General features: G+C 35.3%; 1 protein-coding gene across 1 annotated transcript in view; it reads right to left on the minus strand.

The window, feature by feature from the left end:
- Positions 1 to 21,666, minus strand: part of DYNC2H1 (dynein cytoplasmic 2 heavy chain 1) — a 191,783-nt gene that overhangs the window by 37,760 nt on the left and 132,357 nt on the right. Inside the window, exons 73-82 of the mRNA XM_063305843.1 lie at positions 20,453 to 20,530; positions 17,838 to 17,969; positions 14,965 to 15,037; positions 14,291 to 14,451; positions 12,354 to 12,479; positions 10,346 to 10,456; positions 9,838 to 9,993; positions 7,969 to 8,044; positions 6,305 to 6,516; positions 5,539 to 5,643 (exon numbers count right to left, since the gene is read on the minus strand). Coding sequence (XP_063161913.1) covers positions 5,539 to 5,643; positions 6,305 to 6,516; positions 7,969 to 8,044; positions 9,838 to 9,993; positions 10,346 to 10,456; positions 12,354 to 12,479; positions 14,291 to 14,451; positions 14,965 to 15,037; positions 17,838 to 17,969; positions 20,453 to 20,530 — 1,230 coding nt within the window. The remainder of the gene's footprint in view (positions 1 to 5,538; positions 5,644 to 6,304; positions 6,517 to 7,968; positions 8,045 to 9,837; positions 9,994 to 10,345; positions 10,457 to 12,353; positions 12,480 to 14,290; positions 14,452 to 14,964; positions 15,038 to 17,837; positions 17,970 to 20,452; positions 20,531 to 21,666) is intronic.

The raw sequence follows: 21,666 nt of genomic DNA on the forward strand, positions 1-21,666 counted from the left end.
CATAATGAGTCTCATTAAGCAACCACACCTTACAGTTCTTGGTTGCATCATCTACATTATATGTACTTGCCTGTCATCCCATCAAGTATAGGAACTTTATTAAAAATTTCCCAGTGGGGAATGAGGTTACTTCTACAATCTGCTGCTTGATTTGAGTTTATTCAATATAAGGAAATTTCTGGATCAGAAAATCCTCAGAACTATAGGAATGAGCTTTCCTTTTGAACTATTCCATCACCTCCAATTCTCTATACTTTTACCCTCTTTGGTCTTTCCATTTTTAGAGAAGTCAGCTTATTCATTTTGTATGATCAAAGAATATTGCCTATTTGCAAGACTGTGGGTGGCTTACAACCATAAAAAACATAAAACAACAATCAGTTAAAACACAATTAAAATCCCACCACTGCTGTCCACCGAAGTCCCATGGGACAGCGTGGGTTTTACAGCCTTCCCAAATGTAAACAAAGTGGGGGCCACCCTGAACTTGTGGAGCAAGACGTGACGGAGTTGAGGGAGCTGTTGATAAGATTATCCCCCAGCCACCTGCCCCTGTCATAATTTCAGAAGTGAATACCAAAAGACTTCTGTCCAACAGGCATGTACTGAGGGTCAGTTTCTATCTGGATCAGAAGGTAACAACCAGAACTTGAATTGGCCCTGGAAGCCTACCAGAAATCTTGAATCAATGTGAAGTAGCATTGATGATGTCTATTAATATTTCAAGTAATATTTTAAGCCCAATATAAATTTTCATGTCATGCTTATGAAACAAAAGTCAGTGATCACTCTGTACAATGCTAACTGTAATGCAAAAAACTACAGCATGTCACAAATATATCTTAGACATGATGTTGTACTCTTAACTTTTTTTTTCTTCTTTCTAATGACAATGCCACTCAGCTCAAATACATTTGTAATGGTGTGCTTCATGGGAGATTTTATGACTGCAGTATGCTACATTGTGCTGCAGCAAAGCTTCGCATTCTCTACCAAAAATAGTTGAGCTATTCTAGAACATTTAAACAAATGCTACGAAAAAAAATGCTACCTATTCCATTCCAAAACTAAAAGTCTGATTAAATAAAAACAGTAACTGAGCTTGTTTGAAGGTTCTAGCAGGGGAGCACAGCTATCGTATATCCTTGACCGAAGATCGGTACACTCCTTCTATCTGGGATGGTCGTCCTCTTCCACCGAGCGCGCAGCTTTGGGAGGGACACATTTGGAGCGGTGAGGGAGGAAGGGGACACCTGCCCAGATCAGCCGAATCAACCCTGGCGATCAATGAGGTGACAGATGTTACAGCCAGATAGCCCTCACATCCACGTGTGGTGGACTTGTAGCAAAGCAAAAAAAAATTGGGGCACAGATTCATGATATGTTTCAGAAAATTTTAAAGAAAAAGATGGGAAAAAAACCAGAATTTTTTTTATTAAGTCTCTTTGATGGCGATCAACAAGAAAAATATAGTAATTTGATACTTTACATGATCACAGCGGCCAGATTAGTATATGCACAGTATTGGAAAAGGGAAACTATTCCAACAATGGAGGAATGGATAACAAAACTTATCAAATTTGCACAAATGGCAAAATTAACATGTTTAATGAAAGATAATAATATTTTGAAATTTAGGGAAATGTGGCAACCAATTTTAGATTACCTGTATGCAACTGATGAAAATGAAGCAATGATATTGGGTTTTGTATTGTAAAGAAGCGAATATTTTGAAATAAATAGTAAAATAAGAGTTCAAAATTATCGGAAGTTACATTAGGGGTTTTAATATATATCTTTAGTTAGTTTAGTCAGAAACCTCTTATTTATATGATTTGTATATGTTGACACACCTATTTTCCTTAGGAAAAAGAAAAGTTAAAATCATAAGACATTATAGCAAGATGTGTAGAAATGTATGTTGATTTTTTTGTTAATTTGTTTTGTTGAAAAATCTTTTTGTATATATGTCTTGTAGAATTCTTTTTTGTAGAAATTTTTAATGAATAAAATCGTGCAATAAAAAAAAACTAGGTAGAAGACAAAAAAAACAGTAACTGTTTAAATATTTCTGGTTTTTACTATGCTTCTGTAGAAGGATGGGATATCTAAACTGAAATGACAGTTTAAATAAAAGTTTTTAAAGTTTCATGAGATAGTGATCCCAGAGAGATTGCCCATTTTAAATTTCACATTTTAGCAGAGAAGTGCAAGGAAGAGACAGAACAGTCACAACATACAACCCAGGCAATATACAGACTGTACCCATTTAACAACAGATATTCCTGATAAGCTGTATCTGAAATAGATATTTCACTATATAGTGAAATATGAAAGTATAGTGGCTTGAACTGATTAAAACGAAAGTAGTATCAATAGAGAAGATTACGGTTTTCCTCAAAAAATCATTTGAATACTTTTATTATATACAAATATATAAAAAGTAACTCCTTAGGTGTATAGGTCCCTGACATCTTTCCCACGAACTCTACAGAACCCTTTCATCTTCTCCATAAATTCCTATAATACTTTATAAAACAAATTATTACTATTATTATTATTATTATTATCATTTATAGGAAATTAAAATTAATAAACCATCCCATTTTAACAGAATATAGGCATATTGTATTAATGTAAAACTCTTCTCTGTCCATTTTTATTCTTTGGTTAATTGAACATTTGCTGCAAAAACACAGAACCTAGACTTCCAATTAGCTGCTGGAGAAGTGAATGCATTTGATCCAAAGAAGCACCCTAATTGTCTGACTAATAGAAATACATTAAATAATTGACTTGAGCATATATTTCATTCTAATCATTAACACTGGGCATTCTTTGAATATTTGTGCCAACACCACTTCTATAAATCATCACAATACATTAGTTAATTAGGCATCATAATAGTGTTGTTTAGGAGAAATTAAGAGGCATTTATGACATAGGCTAAGAAAGTGCATGCTGAAACTTGTTTTTTTTATCTGAAGTCCGAATGTTAGATACATTGATAAAACTTACTACGATCCAAGATCAGACAGAAATACAAAAATCAAAATAAGGGAGAAAAATAAAGTTACAGAGGGTAATCTACAATAAAATAACATACTTTTGTATACACTATATAATATAATACTATTAATGCATTTTGAGTAGCCTATGTCATATGAGCACATTCAGTCCACACAACTTAGCAAATCTCTTAGTAATGTGCCACACATTGATCTGATGTAATATGTGCTTCTTTTATCACTTCCTTTGCATTTTCTAAAAAAGAAAGGAACTGATACAAATACCCTGTATTTCAGACATTAAAATAGTATTTTATCAAACAATACTACTTCAAGTAAATGTGGAAAAGCATACTGATTAGTATGAATAGTATACTACACATTTTCCTCTCTAGCATAGCTGTGGGAAAGGCACTGAGCTTCACTAAAATAAATGTTCTTCTTCCCAAGAAGACAAGGACCCAAGTTCTCATCTTTCTGGAAATCAATATCTGAAACCTGTTATTTAGCAGGTACTTCAGCCCTGTCTACCTTCAGTGAAATGAAGGAATGGGAAGGGAACCCAGAGGTGCAAGTATCTCCTGCTTAAAACAGTCCTGGGTGATTAAAAAAGCCAAAGTTCCTTGTAAGAGATTAGTTGACAACAGTAATTTAAATGAAATATCTCAATTCTGTCTTCTAATCTTTAATTTAACATACAGGGGAAACACAACATGATGCCCTAAAAAAACTTTTATGGATTTGTACTAAACAAGTTAACAGAGGCTTATAAGTGTACTACTGAGTAGCTGTACATCTGCAGAATTATCTTGGCTCCGAAGACTTCAGCAACAGTCAGAATATACTTGTCAACTATCCTGAAAAAGAATTTCAGGATTATCCTAGAACTTTTTAGTGAATTTCCCATGGTAATTTATATTTTGGGGGGAGATGAGCAGTAATAGAAATGTAATTAATTAATATACATACATACATACATACATACATACATACATACATATATTTGTGTACTCTAAGAGCCAGAAGAATGAAACATAACTCCAAGATGTTTGAAGGACCTGGCCTGCTCAGTTGGAATTCCAGTTATTTGGCACCTACGTTTAAGCCTTCAAAATCTCTTGGTAAAGGCCATAATTCTGTTTACTTTTTAAAAACCCTGATATTTAAGCCATTCAGAGTGTTTTTGGAATGCGATGGCATATTAGCCCTAGTGAATAAATATGTACCTATATACCCTGAGGTTTACAGTATTCCATTTAAAACTTTACTGTGACGTTTTCCTTCTCACAGTAAGTGATAAGAGTTCTAATCTCCTCTCTTATGCCTACTGAGGTTGTCGAAAGAACTGCCACATTGTCTGCATACAGGAGTATCACCTTCGTTAGGGAAATGCAATTCTCTTCTCATCAGAGGAAGAACCATGCCATTTACACAGAGTTTAAACAGAAGGAAAACCAATATATAGCTTGCTAGCTTCTTTTGAAAAGAGCTCTGCTTTGATATTCTACCTAAATACTTGCTAACCTGTACTGAGCTGCCAGTTAATATAAGGCTGTCCTGAATTCTTCTACAGAGATAGAATCAAAAGCTAATTTCAAGTCTACAAAGACTACATAGAGGACCCCCTGTGCTGTAGGATGAGGTACATGATCTAAGATTGCTTTTTTTTTTCCTTCTCTGGACTTGGTTCCAGCTCTAATTGGTATTACATTTCCATTTTGAACATAATTATGCAGACAAAATTCAGATGACAGCTGGGCTAATTTTATCTGTCTTTTTAAAAGCAAAGCTAAGAAATGCTTATTAGAAACCCCGAAGGAATCTACTAAAGTATATCACATGATTCTAAACAATGAGATGTCACAAATTTGTGAACAAAGACATCTTTCAGAAATCTCCACAACAGGGTGTTTTATTTTATAAAAAAAACTTCACAGGTCTTCTCCCTTACTATCCAGCAGAACAATGGGATGATGGGACTGGTAATCATAATCCTCATTGTCCCAGCAAGAAAATATATGTAGATGAGTATATACTGAGAAACATCGCTTACGTTTTCATGAATATTCTATAGTAGCAATCACTAGACATTTTTTTATATAGAATTCTTCATCATACTTGAGAAACTCGTATTTCAAATCTACAGCAGCCTAAGAATCCATAATACCAGTTTATTCTATTTTTAAAGTGCTGACTAAGAAAAGGGATTGATCATATTTAAGGAATCAGTATGGTTGACACACCACAAGCTCATCACCATTCAATATGTTCACAGAGAGTTACCACATCCTCTGTCTGAAGCTCGGCCCCTTTAACATGTAGTTTTGCTAGTGAACTAGATCATTTAAAAGGGAACTAAGTTTCAGTGGAACAAAATGCACACAATAAATCTTGGAAAACTGATTTAAATTACAAGAAAAAGATACAACCTCTTTATAAATGATATGTGCATTCTTGATAATATTCAGCAAAACAGTAAGAAACTCCTTTCACACAAAACCCTACAAATAAATAAAATCCCAAATCTTACCAAAGAACTGATCATTCGTTGAGATGAACGCGCAATATTGGCAGGCAAGCCAAAAAAATCAGGCTTATCATCTTCTGGAAGGCTTTCAATAACATGGCGGTAATCCTATGTAGAAAGTAGTAACACTAAACATATTGCAGTAACTGTAATTCAATTAAACATGGGTTAATATGTGGCTTGGGTATTTTGGAAATAAATTTTAGATTATTAAAATTAATAATCCTTAAGGAAATATCTAAGTCTAACACGGAGAATGACTGATGCATCTTTAACTAGGAAAAAACTGAAACTTAATAATACAGTTGAAAATATAGTTGAAAGAATTCAGTGACACTACTTTAAAATATATGCTTTTCGTTTTGTGTCTTGGTTAACAAAAAGAAAAAGGACTGCTTAGAACCGTGGTTCCCTTTATATTCAAACTCTGTGTCTGTGTGCACACATGCACATGCATATGCACACGCACACACACACTGCTATATATATCTAATCTTACCACCAGGAAACCTGAACCCAGCAGAAGACCGTGCTTGGGAGTTCTGACAGAGCTATTGATGTGGTAGATACCAAAAAGTTCCTGTTTTAGTCAGACATGTCCGGTTCATAGGACAATAATTTTAAACAAGTGAATAGGTACAATAAAACATGTCTTCGGTAGCATCAAAGCTACTTTGGAAATCAAAAACAGTAATAATCTGCCAATTTAATAAACCCAAAGGGTATTTATTTTAGCTTGACCGTCTGATAAGTAGGGAAACATACTTACCAATATATTGCAGGAGCTAGGTAGAGAAATAGAATATGGAAATCTGCTCATCTTCTTGCCCCGGAAATTTGAGTCAGCAATGACTCTGGAATTAAAAAACTGTTCCAGGTAAGATCGCAGAACCCTCATATCAAAGTAATTATCTATACGACCTCCATAAATAGCATTTTCCAATAAGCCATGTACAAATTCCCACTGAAAATCTTTGGCACCTGAAATGAGTAAATATAAAGCACATTAAAATGTAGCACAATGACTTGATTGTAGATTATTTTATCATTAAACCTCACCTTAATGTAGCACAGCAATAAACTGTGCTGCCATATGACTCATGTCTATGCGGATGACCTAATGCTTTCATTTAATTGTGACATTCCCTGCATTATACATCCTTATGGAGCACTAATAACTTTACCTAATTGATTCTAGACAGTTATCTCTTTCCTTATAATCCCTCAGAACTGCTAAGGAGACACTCTTGAAAGTGAAACTTAATTATCAAACCTGAGTGGAACGGAAATGTGAAGACAGATTACAAATAGTTGGAATTCTTTTCTTCAAGTTTGAAAAATTTCAAACATGATGCCATGATCCAGCAACTTCTTATATACACAGGAACACTTATCTGAACAAGCATTAACCAATTAACATCAGTGTTGAGAAAGCTTATCCTAATATTCTAATAATGCACCTAGGGCTGTCTGCAACACTTAGAAGAGGATCCTTATACCGCATCTTTATATGTGTACTACAGTTCATGTCAAAATCTGAACAATTTACATTCTGAAAGCAAAAATTCTTGGTGAGAGTAAGACAGATGGACTTTTGAAAACAATGGGCATAATTCACCCAGTGTTTGACCTAATTTATTTCAATGGAATAAAGTTAATTTATTTTCTTTATTTAAAACCTTCGTATACTGCTTCCCATTTAAAAACCTTGAAGAGATTGTAATAATAGTTCTCAAAATCCTTGTTAAACTTCTGTGACCCTGAAAGTGCTGGAATGCACATTATTTACACATTAAATCAATGTAAATAATGAATGACTCATTTAAATATTACTTTAGGTGTCAAATTGTATCCTGACTTTACACTGAGTGTTACTCAAGGATGCTATAGCATAATATCTTCTTGGATAGAAATTGGGACAATCAGAATCCTCATATCTGATTTACTTACAGTGAGCTGACTTAAGTTGGAGGAGTATTAAATGTTCAAAAAACAAAATCTCACAGGTTTTTAAGAGTTAACTCCTCTATTAGGTTTTCCAATGATATGGTTAAACTCATATTTTTCAGCATGGCTTGAATATATGAATCTATAATTGGGCAACAGTCACAGCTATGAGAACAATTATATTAATATTGATATTTATTTATTTATTCAGAGCAATCAGTTATATATAACTGTTCATATAACTTTTAGCTCTGAGCTTCATATCGTTGTACAAGGATTTTCCTATATAAAATAAATTCATGAATCATTAATGTGTTTACACTCATGCATTTTTTAATAATTGATTTTAAACCAACTTTCAAGGGCAATCTTATTTTGAATTTGGACAATAAACAGCATAATGAATAAACTACCTACATATTTAATAGTTTCAAAAAGCTAGACCAGACAATGAATTGAGGGTTCCTTAAGAATATGATGACTCACCATCAAAGAGTCTGTCAATAATATCGTATCCTGCACGAAGATCAGATAAAGAAAATTCGTAAAATTTGGTCCAGCCCTTAAAAAAAGTATTAGCAAATAATGAATATTAAATGTACACATCACATATCACTAAAAAAAATTCAAAAGCATCTATGCCAAATTTCATATGAAAAACCTAAAGAAAAGCAGAATAAAAGGATTAAATGCCAAGAAACTTAAAGAAAGTAAATTCACCAGTGAACTATTGATTTATTTCCCTATATAGTATCAAACAACATATTTCCATGGACACAATATATATTTGGGAGGGCAAACGTTTTGGTTCATAAGATAGGTTATTGGAAGACAGGCTTCCAACCCTCCTTTCAGTTATCATGCTTGTTATCACGCTTTTCAGTTATCATGCTTTTCAGTGAAAAACCAATGACTTTTCACTGAAGTAACCTAAAATCTGAACCAGGCTGCTGGTGGAATGTGTGCGTATACAGGTAGTCCTCGCTTAACAACCACAATTGGGACTGGAACTTCAGTTACTAAGCAAATCCAATCCAATTTCATGACCTTTTTTGCAGTGGCTGCTAAGCGAATCACTGTGGGCGTTAAGAAAACCATGTGGTCGTTAAGTGAATCATGTGGTTTCTCATTGATTTTGCTCGCCAGAAGCCAGCTGGGAAGGTTGAAAACGGTGATCACATGACCACAGGATGCTGTGATGGTCATAAATGCGAACTGGTTGTCAAGTGCCAAAATCGTGATCATATGACTGTGGGGATGCTGCGTCGGTCATAAGTGTGAGAACCAGTCTACGTTGTTTTCTTCAATGCTGTTGTAAGTCTGAACCATCACTAAATGAATGGTTGTTAAGTGAGGACTACCTGTATGTAAGAAGCATCTCAGCTTCTGCCTTCCCAGTGAATCAGCTCAACCTTCTTGGTTTTCCATTACCATTAGCAGTGGAAAACCTACCATCTATTATTCCTATCCCAGTTAATTATACCAACAGTACATGTTAGGGAGAAAAAAAGGGTTGGTGGGAAGACATTTTTTAGCTTGTGGCTGGTGAGCTGCAGATTTTCTGTCTTCAAAGGTACTCTTGCAATACTTACATAAATGCTGCAGAGTCCAAGAATGTTAAATTAATTTTATAAGGTTTTTACCATGGAATTATGTTTTGGTGGAAAAAAAATATGTTCTTTTAAATTAAAATTCAAGGGGGACATAAATACCAAACACATAGGACATAATTAATCAAAGAGGCCAAACCCAGCTTTAGGAAAAACAAGCCCAGCTTTAAGAAAATAAAATAATAATAATAAACCCTTATTTAAACCATCAGGATCTCAAAGCATCAATTTTGCAAAATGAACCCTCCTTCCACCCCAGCCAGCTTACTTAAGGCATTTATCCAAAGCAAACAAACAGCATTTCTGTAAGCATTTAAGACATCTACATGGGCTGTAGAAATTTAAAGCAACTTCTTTCAACTAAGAAGGAAGTTTAGAAAAACAAGCATCAATTATAATTCTTTAACAGTTCATTTCAGTACAAGTAAATAGTTGAAGTTAATGAGATTAAATCACAGGATCTGGAGTTATAATGCTATATGACAATAGGTATGATGTAAATAATTTCCTTGCTTAGCAGAAATATTTAGTTTAAACAGAAGAAAAAAAATTAAATTAGGCCAACCCCTTTAGGTGTCTGTAGTATCATAGCCTTTATTTTCAGTACTGGTTTTTATGAACTTGGCAATCAAGAAAGCAATTACTATACACAATAATTCTTACTATAGGGAAGAAACATGAACAGCATAATAGTACATTAAACGCGAAGGAAAAAATAGTAGCAATTAAAAAAAAATCTCTTTACCTGAGGGATATAATTCCTTCGTTCTTGACAAGCAGCGTGAAACCAAGCCAGGCTAAAAAGAGCATGAGCTCGAACTAAATTGCCCTTTTTACTGATTTGTTCTGGCGTCCAGGATTCATATGTTCGCATTAGGTTCTTTTTGAGGCCTGGAGGTGCCTGGAAGAGAAAATAATGTCTTAGTATTAAAGTATGGTGACTGGTATCATGAAGAATGCAAGCAAATGTCTGCTTGTACAATACAGCTTTCTACCTCTTTTTATTTTCGCTTATTAGGTGCCCTAAAAAGAGATGTTGCAGGAAGCTGCAATGGGACTAAGGACTCAAATGGCACCACAAGTAGAATGTGCTTTTCAAAGGATACACAAGGTTATGGTGGAGGAAAGGACAGATTGCGTCCCTTTGAGATGCAATCCTAAGCATTACCTTAAATGACACTCTGTTTGGTATTGTAATTATGTGGCTAAGTTTTGCCAATAAGGCTGGAGTTACTTAGAGTTTTGTATCTTACTTCATATGTTATCTTCAGACTTGACTGGAGTAAAATGGGAGAAAAATTGGGATGGACTTCAGCTGTCAACCAAAGACGAAACCCAGGCTGGGGCTGTAGGTTATTCAGTTCCTATTGTAAAAGAATTTATGTTCAAAATTTAAATAAATGCTTTACATTCTAGTGTCAAATTGCTCTCTGAAAAATATGGACAGCAATTATATTTAAAGTCCTGAAAAATGATAATAAGAACACAAGTACTATTTCTTCATAAATAATTTGAGAACAATCCTGTTTTTACCCCTGATTTGAGATGGTTATGTTCTATTTAAGACATAGTTTGAGAAAAGCCAGGATTTAGACCATGTTTTGTCTTTAGCTTATCTTGACTAATTATTATTTTCTGAGTCTGGATGTCAAAAGGAAGAAAGAAGAAGACATATATGAGATCAAAATAGTCAAAATGAGAAACAATGTCTGAACTGGTCTTCCGAAAGCATTTTTGCTTTTGTTGTTTGAATACCATGAAGGGAAGGAAGAATTTATGCCAACTTAACTATATTTTTCTGCCAGTTCATTTTTGAACTATAAATATATTTGTTTAGTATGAACTACAAGTTACCTCCTGAATAAATTATCTGTGGCTTTTTAAAATATTTCAACAGTGTGTAACATCCTTTCCTCCCTCTCTGTCTTTATTATAAATATCACTGTAATGAGGGAGTTTATATTTGTTATACACACATTTCTAGGAGAATAATTTAGGGGTGTGTGACAATTTGTCATAATAACAAATAAATAATTTGTTTAAAATAGTATGCTCCATTCTCTATGTCATCATGATAATGTCTGTACAGATATTTAGATTGCTGTAACTTTTACAGTAATAATATCAAATACACGTGGGAGCAATTAGCAAAAGTGATACAACTCCAGCTAAAACATACTTGGATCTGAGGTCTTATAAGCACTACACCTGAATAAATTACAAAACCTTTAATCTGTTTAGCATATTTTAAGTTGCAAACACTAATTTGACATGCACTGTACACTGCAAACTATAGTGGAGCTGCCCATTAAAGAGTCATTGTTGACTACCTTTTCAGGGCAGAAAAGTCAGAGAGACACCAAAATGGGAGTGGGTGGAATATTTATTCCCTCCCTTCCTTCCTGGCAGAAAAGTCAGAGAGACCTCAAAATGGGAGCGGGTGGAATATAGCCTTCCTTCCTCCCTCCCTCCCTCTCTTCCTGAATTATAATTGGAAAAGTGCAGCAAGCAGAGCTGTGAAATAATTTAAGAGGAAGCCAGATCCAACCAAGGCTACTATATAGTAGAGAGAATGCCCATGAAGTAAGTGATCAAACCAGTAAGAGGAAAGTAAAGAGGAATGATGATAAAGTGTGGTTGTAATGGAATTCCCTGAGTTTGAAAATGGTTTTCAAATTATTGCAAGGTTGGAACATCTGTGCATTCCTTTCTTATCAGAAAAATGGGTAGCAACTTATCCCCTGTGTGACCTACCCTACCTTTTTCCAATAAATCTGAGTGGCGATCTTTGAGAATCTAGTTTTCTCAGTGGTGAGCAGCTGTTAGGGACTTGAGAATCATATTCTTGGTTTCTATTTATTTAATAGTCAGGAGTCAACAGAACCAAAAATCAGCAAGATAACCATGATTTTTTAATTAATTTGTTATGCTTTGAAATAAATCAGGATGCTCCCCAATCCAACCAATCCCTAAGAATCCTTCCATTCTAAGGTAAATTAGTAACTGGGATTATTTGGTACACAAGAAATTTACTACAAAATCCTTGATTTATCTAAAATTCCCACTGAGTGCAATGTAACTTTTTCCAGTAAAGTGTGAAAGGATTGCAATCTATTCTTTTTTACTATTCTCCTATTAATTTTATTAAGAAGGTTGACAGATGAATTGTCCTGGGCAATACAACAGTATGAATCATTTACATTTTTTCCATTTGCCATGGAAAACAGCCTAAAGGCTTCTGAATTATGCATCGTATCTTACCTTTTCCAGTATAGGAAGCCATGATACAACAAGGTGCAAATTCTTCAAGCACAGCCATTCTCCATTCCGGGCACAATCTTTTACCATCTGAATAGCTAGATCAGCTTGACCCTGGCCCATGGCCACCTACAAAAGATGGAGGAATGTTGCACTTTTCCCATAGGAAAAAAATGTATATATTTGTAGGAGTCTTCCAGATGAAGCACTGAAGAACTGAATTCTAACACTGACTAATATTATGACATTGAAATTGTAATACTGGCACAAAATGTCAAGTGTGAAATTACTGCTGATTATTTATAGATAATTTTGGATCATATTTGTAATTAATGGAAATCATTAACTGGTAGTCTCATAGAAGATGAGTTATCTCATACATAAAATATAATGGAGGCAACACATCAATTAAAGTATCATCTCCATTTGTCCTGTATCTTTATTATCACCAGAATTGTTTCAGTGTAGCTTATAAAGAGGAGAAAGGCCTTTTATAGTATGCTGCCTGTTTCACAGGCTACAGAATACATCCTTTCAATGTAAATACAAAATATCATTAAAAACAAAATCTTCATTTTCTATTCTGATTTGAAAGTCTTTCATGGCATGAGATTCTATCTGCAAGCTAATGCATGCAACAAATATTTTGTCATATAAAGGTAGCCCTCAGTTAATGACCACTCATTCAGCGACCATTCGAAGCTGTGATGAAGCCAAACAAGTGGTACTTACAACCAGTCCTCAAAGTTCTGGCCAATGCACCACCCCTGCAGTCACATGATCGCGATCCAGGCACTTGGAAACCAGCTCACATGATAGCTGCAGCATCCTGCGGTCATGCAATTGCCATTTGTGACCTTCCCTGGCAGCTTCCCACAAGCAAGTCAATGGGGAAGCTAGCAGGGAAGGTTGCAAGTCAATTCCACTGCTTGTTTTCCCATGCTCCCAGGGATCTTGTTCTCCATAGTACACTTGTGCCACCAGGGCCGCAACTGAGGGGGGGCAACCAGGGCATATGCCCTGGGCGCTGCGCTGGTAGGGCACCAAAATGAGCACTGGTGGGTGCCAAAATGAGTGCTGGGGGGGCGCCAAAATGGGCGCAGAATCCATGTTTGCCCCGGGTGACACAGACCCCAGTTGCGCCCTGCGTGCCATAGCTCTCCTTCCCAGCCTGCACGCATTTGCATGGCACTGCAACCCACTCCAAAGTCCACACACACTCACCACAGCATTCTCCCCACCTCACTCCATAATACTTGCTGCCTGGGAATTGCAACTTCCAGCTGGCTTCCCCATTGACTCTGCTTGTGGGAAGCCAGCAGGAAGTTGCAAGTCATAGTCATGTGAGGTCCTTGCTTAACAACCCATGACTTTAGTTGGATGGCGGCACAGGGACTGCCAGGATTGCTGCTGCTAAGAGATGCGGTCATGTGATGTCATACTTTTCAACCACGTCACTTAGTGATGGAAATTCTGGTCCCAATTACTGTCATTAAGCAAGGACTACCTGTAGTACAAATTTAGCTTGATATATTTTAGTAACAGATGAATTGTTGAGAATTTACAACTTTTAATAACTCTGCTGAACAAATGCCTGTTAATTATTTTTATTAACATTTTGATGTTGTAAACCCCTTTAAAAATGAATGAAAGAAGTAAACATATTCTTTGTCTTCATAAAACTTTTATCTACTTATTCAAACCACATTATTGTTTAAGACAAAACCAGTAAAGATGCTTTATATATAACCTTTATAAGTACTTTATGTCACACACACACACACACACACAAACACGAGCAATTAATTAATTTTGTAAGCCGCCTGGAGTCACCATGTGTGAGTTGGATGGCCATATAAATTTGTTTAATAAATAAATAATAAAATAAATGGGGGGAAAATGTGAGTTTTTCCTTAGACTGATGTACATAAGTGACTGACCTGGTGGTAGCATTCTCCATTTCTTTCAATGCTTGCAAGTTCCTGCAATTCCTGAGAGGGATCAGCACCAGGGGAAATAATAATCAAGATTGGTTCAATTTCCAATGTTTCTTTGTACAGACGTTTCAGATTGAGTGGTGGTGGAGACAGCTCTTTAATCCCTAGAAATGGAAAGTATTTACAATAAAATAAAGTAACATAAAATTCCAGTAAAACTACAAATGCATTTTGAGTAGCTATTCTCATCTGAATTGTCCACAGAAAGATCTGTGGCACCCTTTCCTTGGAACAGCATCCCCCTGGAAGACTAGATTAGCTCCGACCCTACTGGCCTTTCATAAGGCCCTGAAGACTTAGCTGCTATGTCTCTGGGCATAGGGATTGGAATATATGGCAGATCCAGTGAGATGGCTATGTCGATGGTTGTTTGCTGTCAGTTATGTATTTATTGATATGTTGCTGTTTTGCTGTATTTTAACTGTTGTTAGCTGCCCAGAGTTATGACAATGAGATGGGCAGCCATATAAATATAAACAAATGAACAAACAAATAAAATACTAAGGTATATATATGTGCATGTGAAAGCCTGCCTTATTTAATGTACTACTCTTTAGATGAATCGAAGTAGAAATATATATTTTACTGCATGTATTCTGAAAAATATAGCAACTCACCCAAAGCTTTACAAGCAAAAAGGGTCATTGAACTCTGTAGCCTGTCTGGCCTGATAGCCTGGACCACAAGGACCTGCAAGTAAAAATGTTCACATCAGGATTCTCAGCTCATTAGCAAACATCCTGTAACACTTCCAGATCTTGGACAAGTAAAATGTAACATAAAGATAATGACTTTCAAAATTGCAAGCTTTCTAAAAACACTTGATAACGTTGTTTTCAATACTAATTAAGAAATAAATTAATTCACTGTTTAATTAGTAGGGGAGATAAATAATGGGAAATAATATCCCTTGTGCAATTATGCATGGCATGCAGAAAGTGCATAAAGAGTTCCTAGAACTTAAAATTATGCAATGAACTTTATGGTAATTGTTTTAGACAATTATTCCCAGATTTCTCCTCACCTGGGCTGAATTGCCATTTATAACACAACTGATTCACTACTGCTCTGTCTTCTATTCTTTTCTCAGCCTCCCTACAATCTCTCATAACAAGACTGATCTCAGTTTTGAAATAGCAGACATTTGTAGCATCAACGCAATTCCAAATACTGCAATATTTCTAGCACTTGTCTTTCATTTAAGAAAGTTTTATGCTTGATTTACTCTTGACATTATACAGTTAAAAGCAACATTATTTTTGCTTTATTTCATAGGTGAGATCTGAAGATACAGTCGATATTTAATAAAAGTAGTACATTCCTTAGTATTAATAGAAAATGTATTCTTTACAGAAGTCTTTTAAGCGCAGGGCATGAATGAGAAAGTATACAAATTATTTAAATAGTGCCATCAGCATTGATCAGCCTCTTAAGAGAGACAACTCCAATTCAAATCTGATTAAAATTGGCAGTTTTGAATCTATGACTATTAAATGAATATACTAATTCCACTGTTCAATCAGTCAATATTTCACTCTCAACACTTTATTAAATGGCAACTTGAGTGAGCTGGTAAAAGCTAGCCAGGCAGCTAAATTCAAGGAAAATAAGCTTACATATGAGAAGTACCATTCAAAAGGATAACGACATTTTCAGTAGTTATACAATAAACATTCTGTTAATATGTGCAAGTATGTATAAAATTAGGTAAGACTATTTGGTGAGTATCTGCTTAGGCAAAGATCTCTTTTGATCACATTGTTCAAGCACAGATCTACTGTGAGTTACATAGAGCAAGGAACAAATAAAAACTTAAATGCATGGTTAATTGGATTGTGATTAAATATTTAAAAATTAGTGAATAATACAAAGATGATGAGAGATTCTGAATGTGGGACAGACCATTTTTTGATACTCTCATGAATGGCTCTTGGTCAAAAATGGACAAGGGGAGAAAGGAAAGAAGTTAATGAAATGAAAGTGACAGGAGGAAAAGAAAATACAAGAAGAAATACTATAACACAGATTATTCTCCCAAATGGAAAGCTGACATAAAGAAAGCAGATGTGGTGCCTGCTGGAGCAGAGTGAAAAGAATTTCATTAGAAAAGTGCCACAAGTCTGTGAAGTTGTGCTAATGGGAATTATGAAAAAAAGATGCTTAGCGGAATGATGAAATGAAGAGGCTGTAGATGAGAAAAAAGTGAATGTAAGAGAAAGATTGCTACAAAAAAATGAGACAAATTTAACAAAAGATTCTTTTTCATGTTTAGCGGATGCCCAAAAGAATCCTTAAAAAGCACTGGCTAATAAAGTAATTGTATTGGAAGTGTAAACTGTGTGAGGGGACACTTAACTCATACTTTGATATCCATAAATTTGTTAATCTGGTATTACAAAGATCAATATAATTTAAAGATGCAAATGTACTATTGAAATACATACCAAAGCTTTGAAATTATGTGAAGAATATGGATTTATTGAGTATGGAGAACAGAAAAAAATCACCCTTCAGTGCTGTTACCAATCTGGGTCTGTTTTATGTTTATGAGCTGGCTCTATCATGGAAAGGCTGATCAATATTATCGACACCATGAAAAGCTGGGCAATAGGAATTTAATGTGGTCAACATTTAAAAGCTAGGTTGAATGATTTCTTATAGGCAACACAGTATGTTTTTGTTATTTCATTCATTCAGAGTTTTTTTCTTTCTTTTTTGTATATTGTAGCAATACTTAAAAGAAAAAGGTAAAACCAAAAATAGGTCAAAATGGTGAAGCATTTGGCTGCAGGAAGGCTACCTACCTCAGGTCTAAACAAATAGGCCACTGCATGTTCTTTTGTGCCCTGTTGTTTCTGTTCACCTGTTCTTACAGGATGAGTTAAGGCAGCTGGTTAAGAAGCTCACTAAAGGTTAAACAGAAGGCAACCTTATCTGTAATTCAAATTTAGGAGCCAGTCCAGAGCCAGCAATTTACAAGACCAACTTTACAACTCTCTTGATGTCACTTCAGCCAAGATGGCACTGCAGAGATCAGAGCTTGTTGCAAAAATCAGCCCACTCTTTCAGTTCTCACATTATTAAGCTGAGTACTTAAAATATTCACATTTTCAGCTCTGGCTCATTCAGTGTTTTAACTGGGAATACCAGTGATTGAATAAGAGATGTTAATATGGAAGGCTTGTACATTCAATTGGTGAGTTATGGATCCTCCACAAAGGAAAAAAGAATCTAAAACTGCTTGCCTTGCCTCAGCAGAATGGAAGATTTGAATCTACAACTCCAGTAGCCTCACATTTAACAAATTGAGTCACATTTCCTTTGGTATTTTATACGATTTATTACCCTATAAAAACTGCAAAAGCATGCTTTGAATAAACATGAAATCCAGCAGTGTAGGAGAAAAAGGATGGGGAAATATTCTTTCTCCTCCCCTCAAAAGATTTGCATGTGATTTTATACTTATCTAAAATGGTAGATCCAGAAATACCTGCTGAAAAAGAGAGATTCTGTTTGCAATAATAGGTGGAAAGTCTTGTTCACACACTGAACTCTGTGTGAAAGGCTGCCACAATGGTGCATCTTGAAAGCAAACCGTTTGATACAAAGCTGGGAGAGAGATCTATAAAACAAATGTACAGGTTTTACATGTAAGAGGAAAAATCTATTTTTTACAGCTGAATATGGAATAATTTGAATAAACTGTCATATAATTGTAATTCTCAAACAATGTATTCATTGTAATTCTGTAAACTATGCTGGAGTAGTTGTTTTCATTAATTTTCAAGAAATGGTTCTCATGTGGCTTAATAAATGTAAAGCCATGAGTATAGAAGTGGGGGTTCTTGTGTTGAAAGCAGGATTCTAATCAAAACTTAAGTGGGAGCCTGGAGGAAGCTAAACTAGCTCTCATTTTTATAAAGCTGAACTTTTACATTTATATCCTGTCTTTACATCTAATCTCAAAAGAGGTTAGATATTATATATTTATATCTCAATAGAAGAGAATATATGTAGCTCAGGGCTGAACTATGGAGTCCTTGGTGCTCTCTGAGCTTGGTTGTTTGCTTGCAGATGTTTCATTACCCAACTAGGTAACATCATCAATGCTATTGAGGGTGGGGTTTGCTCCCTGTTTATATACAGTAGCTTGCCCTGCCAGTGTTGGTGGGGGTGTGATTTTCTCCTTGGTAGTTCCCTGATGAGGGCATTGTTTTCTGCTTGATTGTTTGTCTGGTGTTAATCCCTACTTATCTGGGTGTTGGCTGCTGGAGAGGCTGTGTTCTGGCCTTTTTGTTTCCTATTTAGCTTTTTTATTATCTCTTGAATTGTGTGCAAATGTGGTTTATCTCTTTGTGTCTATTGATGACATTTGTCTAAATGCCAAGCTTCCAGGAATTTCCTAGCATTTTTCAATTTGTCTTGGTCTAAGATGCTAATAGTTTCACAGCTGCTGCTGTGGTTGAGTCTGTCCATGTGTTGTGAAATGAAGGAGTTTTTGTCATGTCTTCTGACTTCTAGTTGGTGCTTGTGGATGCACTCTGCTAGTCTTCTGCCTGTCTGTCCTACACAGTGGCCGTCACAGTCCTTGCACTATATGTTGTAGATGACTCCTGTTTCTTCTTCTTGGACTACTGGGTCATTTGGTTTGCTTAAGTTTCAGAAGGCCTTAGTTGGTTTGTGTGCTACAGTGATGCTAAGTGGTTGTAGTAATCTGTTGGTTGTCTCTGATATGTTTTCGATGTATGTGTTATTCTTTTTATAGGTTGTACTGGTTGTGCTGTAGCAGGTGGTGTGGTCAGGCACTTTTTGATAAAGTTGCATGGGTATCCATCTTGTTGGAAAATGTTGTCTGGTTAGTCTGTTTCTTCTTTCTGACATTCCAGCAGACTACTACAACCATTTGACATTGCTGCAGCACTATGATGTTATCTAGTTGGGTAATGAAACATCTGCAAGTGAACAACCAAGCTCAGATAATACAAAGAACTCCTCACATTTATGTCTAATACCTAAGGAGCTGAAGGTTGGATACAAGGGGTTAACCTCATTTTATTCTTAAAATGAATACAAGTCAAATAATTATTGTGATTGTTTCTTCCATGTGACTAGTCCTGGGAATGTCACATTTCCACAAATGCATGAATATATAATGCACATTCACTTGGGCTTGTGACATGTATGCTAATTTTCAGGGAATTCATTTTGTTTCCATGAATTAGATATTAAAATGCATACATGAATTAAAATATTTACAAGTAATACTCTAAATTCATTAAAACATAATACTGAAGTGCATTTAGGTCATCAACATTTTCCAGAATTTCCACATCACTAAATAGTATTATTTATTTATTTATTATTCAAATTTAATTACCGCCCATCTCCCCCAAAAGAGGGGGAGATGGGCAGTAAAAAAAAAAAGTATAGAACATGCAATACTGAAATCATAGATGGATTAAATATGTTGTCTTGAGAAATATTTCTGCAACTATGTTATTCAGTCTACATAAGACTGTTTAAAGACCATTCTGAATCATCAACAATAAAGAACAGACTTAGGATGTTAGTGGAGGCCAGACATTCAGAGATATAACACAATATATCAGCTGCCCTAGCTGTCTACTCCTATCTGGGTTCACTTAAAAGGTTGGTTTTGGCTTTTGAATCTAGCTCAGTATGGTAAAAGGAAGATTAAAAAGGAACCTAGTATGATCAGAAAAAGACAGACAAGGTTTTTAAAATTCAAGTAGAAATAATTGCAGAATAACCATAATGAAGTATGACATGAAGGTTATAAACATGGCCTAAAGTCACATTTTAAATAATATTTTTAATTCACATAATTTGTATATTGGGGAAACACGGAGAAATATTATGAATAGAGGCATTTTTAATATTAGCTAATTACCTGTTTCACATCAACGTATATTACTGACCCTCCCAAATGATCAATTTCTGCATCATTAACTTGAAAAAGAAAACAATACTAGAGAATGCAAAAATATTACATGGATATGATTTCAGAGCACAAATTTGGTGACAGAAGTCATTTTTGTTAGAGCTAAATTATTTTTCTCAAGAAAAACTCAGTTAAAATTATACCTTAAGAGTTGCCACTGCCCAGCTTCTTTCCTGTTCTATCCAAGGGGGAATCTGGTCTCTGATGCTTTTGGGGGAATCCTGAATAGTACAATAAGAAATTTTATTGCAAATATTACAGGACATATAAATATAAGGAAGCAAAAATTATTATTTGGTTGAGACAAGTATCATCCCCAGGGCAATCACAAATGACCTGGTCAGTCATGTAGCAGGCATTTTTAAGTTATCCCAGTTGTCACAAAGGAGACTGTCACATCCTGTTCAGCTCTCTGCCAAATATATCTGTCAGGTTTAACATTTGTCAATAAACATTAAGGCCAAAACACTGGTTGCTAAGAAAGTGATAATACTAATGGATATACGTTATTCATAATTCTTCGGATTTTTCGCTTCTCTTAACTAGACCCAGCCCACCCCATCCCACACCACACCCTAATAATTAAATGTTAAATGCCAAGGCTCCCTTGAGCATTCACCATGAAAATATTCAGTTTGCAGTTGTTTCTTTTGCAGGACCAAATTCGGTTTTTGGGGTGGTGGGGGATGGTGAGAAGCCAGCAAAAGAAAGATCAAGCTGAAAATCAACCAGACCTGGCTGCAGACTATGGGGAAAAGAATCCAGAAAAAACTCTCCCAATGTATCCCTAAGGGAGAAGCAAGGACAATAACCTGGAAGGTTCCTGATTTCTCCATTTTAAGCCCCCTTCCCTGTTAATTAATGCAGAACAGAGCTATTTTTGAAGGGTTATAAAGAATCCCAGAAGCCATGCTCTGCATGTTTCACCTAATGTGGTGTTTTCCTCTCCAAAATACAGCCCCCCCAACAAGTAAATATAAACACCTATCTCTAAGAACAACATTATGAAAGGTCTGATCTAAGTTCTCTTGATACCACAAGCATATTATTAAGGCTGAAAGAATTGTGGGTCAAATATCACAGGCACAGCAATCAGATAATGTGGCATTTAAATACTGAGCATGTGTTGACAGATACCATTGTTTCATTAGAAAAAGAGGGTTGACTGACAACATTTCCCACAATATACTGGGGTTTGCTCTAAATCAAAATAGGTAAATAAATAAAATCAAACAATAAAGATTCATATTCCAACATTGATTTTCACTGCTCTGTTGACACAACTTCTAATCAATAGTTAAAACTACACAATTTTTTGTAAAATATATCCTATTTCATTAAATATAAAAGTGTCTGT

The sequence above is a fragment of the Candoia aspera genome, chromosome 5, assembly GCF_035149785.1.
Source record: "Candoia aspera isolate rCanAsp1 chromosome 5, rCanAsp1.hap2, whole genome shotgun sequence".
NCBI lineage: Eukaryota > Metazoa > Chordata > Lepidosauria > Squamata > Boidae > Candoia > Candoia aspera.